Source organism: Gymnoscopelus microlampas (genome assembly GCF_963454915.1).
Source record: "Gymnoscopelus microlampas genome assembly, chromosome: 6".
Lineage (NCBI taxonomy): Eukaryota > Metazoa > Chordata > Actinopteri > Myctophiformes > Myctophidae > Gymnoscopelus > Gymnoscopelus microlampas.
In genome coordinates this window covers 43,211,990-43,214,098 of record NC_139943.1, presented here as the reverse complement: position 1 = coordinate 43,214,098, position 2,109 = coordinate 43,211,990, and the positions used below count along the sequence as shown (strand labels likewise).

Below are 2,109 nucleotides of genomic sequence, written 5' to 3'. Positions count from 1 at the left end.
GTGATTTGTGCTGACGTCAGGCCTGTCCATATTTGACGTCCGGTATGTCTATATTTGGGCATATTTGCCCAAATATAGACATACCGGACGCCAAATATGGATGTCAAATATGGATATACTTTACACAGAACAGACCAATAAAGTCTTAACAGATAAGGTAAGGTAGGGTAAAGTCTATTATTATTAGGCGCCTTTAAAGACAAATGTTAGGTGTTGTACAAAGAATAAAAAAACATCTCTTCTTCATGTCAGTATTACAATCGCAAAAGGCTTCATCTTCCATGCAGTTATGTAGGCTCATACGCGCAGATGATGCCAACGTTTCGGGAAACACCCATGGAGGTACCATCCTGAAGATGATTGAGGAAGCGGGGACCATCATTTCCACACGCCACTGCAACACACAGGGTGGGAACCGTTGTGTGGCTGCACTGGCACGAGTGGAGAAGACCGAATTCCTGCACCCAATGTTCATTGGAGATGTGGCCCATGTTAATGCTGAGATAACTTACGTCTCCAAGCATTCAGTAGAGGTGCAGGTCAGCGTCATGTCAGAGAACATACTCACAGGTGTGAAGAAACTGACCAATACGGCAGCCCTGTGGTATGTTCCCATCTCTCTGGCGAATGTCGAAAAAATTGTGGAGGTTCCTCCTATCAAGTACGATAGTCCAAAACAGGAAGAGGAGGGGAGGAAGCGATATGAGGCCCAGAAGATGGACAGAAAGCAAACTAAAGAGGGAATTGAGGCGGTGGTGCCTCCTGCACTTGAACCAGAGGAACGTACAGTTGCTTTCAGCCAGTCTAGTCTGATCCATCTGGTCGGCCCATCTGACTGCACACTACATGACTTTGCCCAGGGAGGTGTGACGATGAAGCTGATGGATGAGGTGGCTGGCATTGTGGCAGCTCGACACTGCAACACCAACATCGTCACTGCCTGTGTGGATGCCATCAACTTTCATCGCAAGATCAAGAAAGGCAGTGTGGTGACGGTAACAGGAAAGTTGAGGTTCACTAGTAACCAGTCCATGCAGATTGAAGTGTTTGTAGATGCTGCATCAGTCATGGAAGCCGACCATGAGAAATATCGTGCAGCCACTGCAGTCTTCACCTACATTTCCCTAGACGAAGACCACAAGCCTCTATCCGTCCCTCCCCTGAAGGTTCAAGGAGAGGAAGAGGAAAAGCAGTTCAAGGAGGGCGAAGCACGCTATCTCCAGAACAAGGCTAAAAGAATGGAAGATAAGCAGCAAAAACAACTAGAAGAGGGTGCTCCTCAGAACAATGGTCTTCACCAGGCTGGGAGGCCTACCCAGCCATGTCAGTCGTGACTTGTGGGTTGTAGCCGACAGAACGGAAGGAAGCGGGGGGAAATAGCATTTCTATAACATACAGTTTAACTTTTCACATTTGTGGCAGCCTGTATGGGCATAAGTGAAATCGCCTTTGGAGGTGCGCTCTACAGAGGCCCCTCAATATGCGATTCCAATTTGGGTTTGATTGGATATTGTGTTCATGATATATGGCCTTTAAAAAACAATAGGCCTGGCCCACTAATTACAGGCAGTTACATGCAAACAGTATGGAATATCAAGTTCAAAAACCCGATCTGTCACATGACTCAAGTCCATTTGTACCAGGGGTTGTCCAACATTTAAATATGTTGCGCAAAGTCATAGCTAACTCCTACATGTACCATCACTGTGAAGGAAAACATGTTCCAAAAAGAAATGCGCCAAAATGAATAATAGCTGATTACAAGTTCACAACACATGGCATCGCGACAGATGATTGGCTATTTTTGCTATCCATCTGGCTTAAGTGGTAAACATATCAGTACTAAACCATGGCAAGTTTGCTGATGACACAGTGGTGGTGGGCCTGATTTCAAATGAGGAAAGGGCCTAACTGGAGGAGGTGGCAGAACTGTCACAGTGGTGCCTAGTACCAACGTAAGAAAAAAGTAGATCAGGCTTTGAAGGTCTGGGGGTGCCATGCCTTTGTTTGCTTTGTAGGCCAACATCAATGTTTCGTACTCGGTGCGGGCAGCAACTGGGAGCCAATGGAGGGAGCTGAAATGGGGGGAGACATGTGAACATTTTGGCT

The 2,109-nt window shown here is 46.5% G+C and overlaps 1 protein-coding gene across 1 annotated transcript; it reads left to right on the top strand.

Annotated features, from left to right (window-relative positions):
- Positions 1–245: 245 nt before the first annotated feature.
- Positions 246–1,334, top strand: LOC311047005 (putative cytosolic acyl coenzyme A thioester hydrolase-like; the record flags this gene model as incomplete). The annotated part of the gene is made up of 1 exon (XM_084059589.1): positions 246–1,334. The coding sequence occupies one exon, from the start codon at positions 246–248 to the stop codon at positions 1,332–1,334; it is 1,089 nt and encodes a 362-aa protein (XP_083915715.1).
- Between the last annotated feature and the right edge of the window lie 775 nt (positions 1,335–2,109).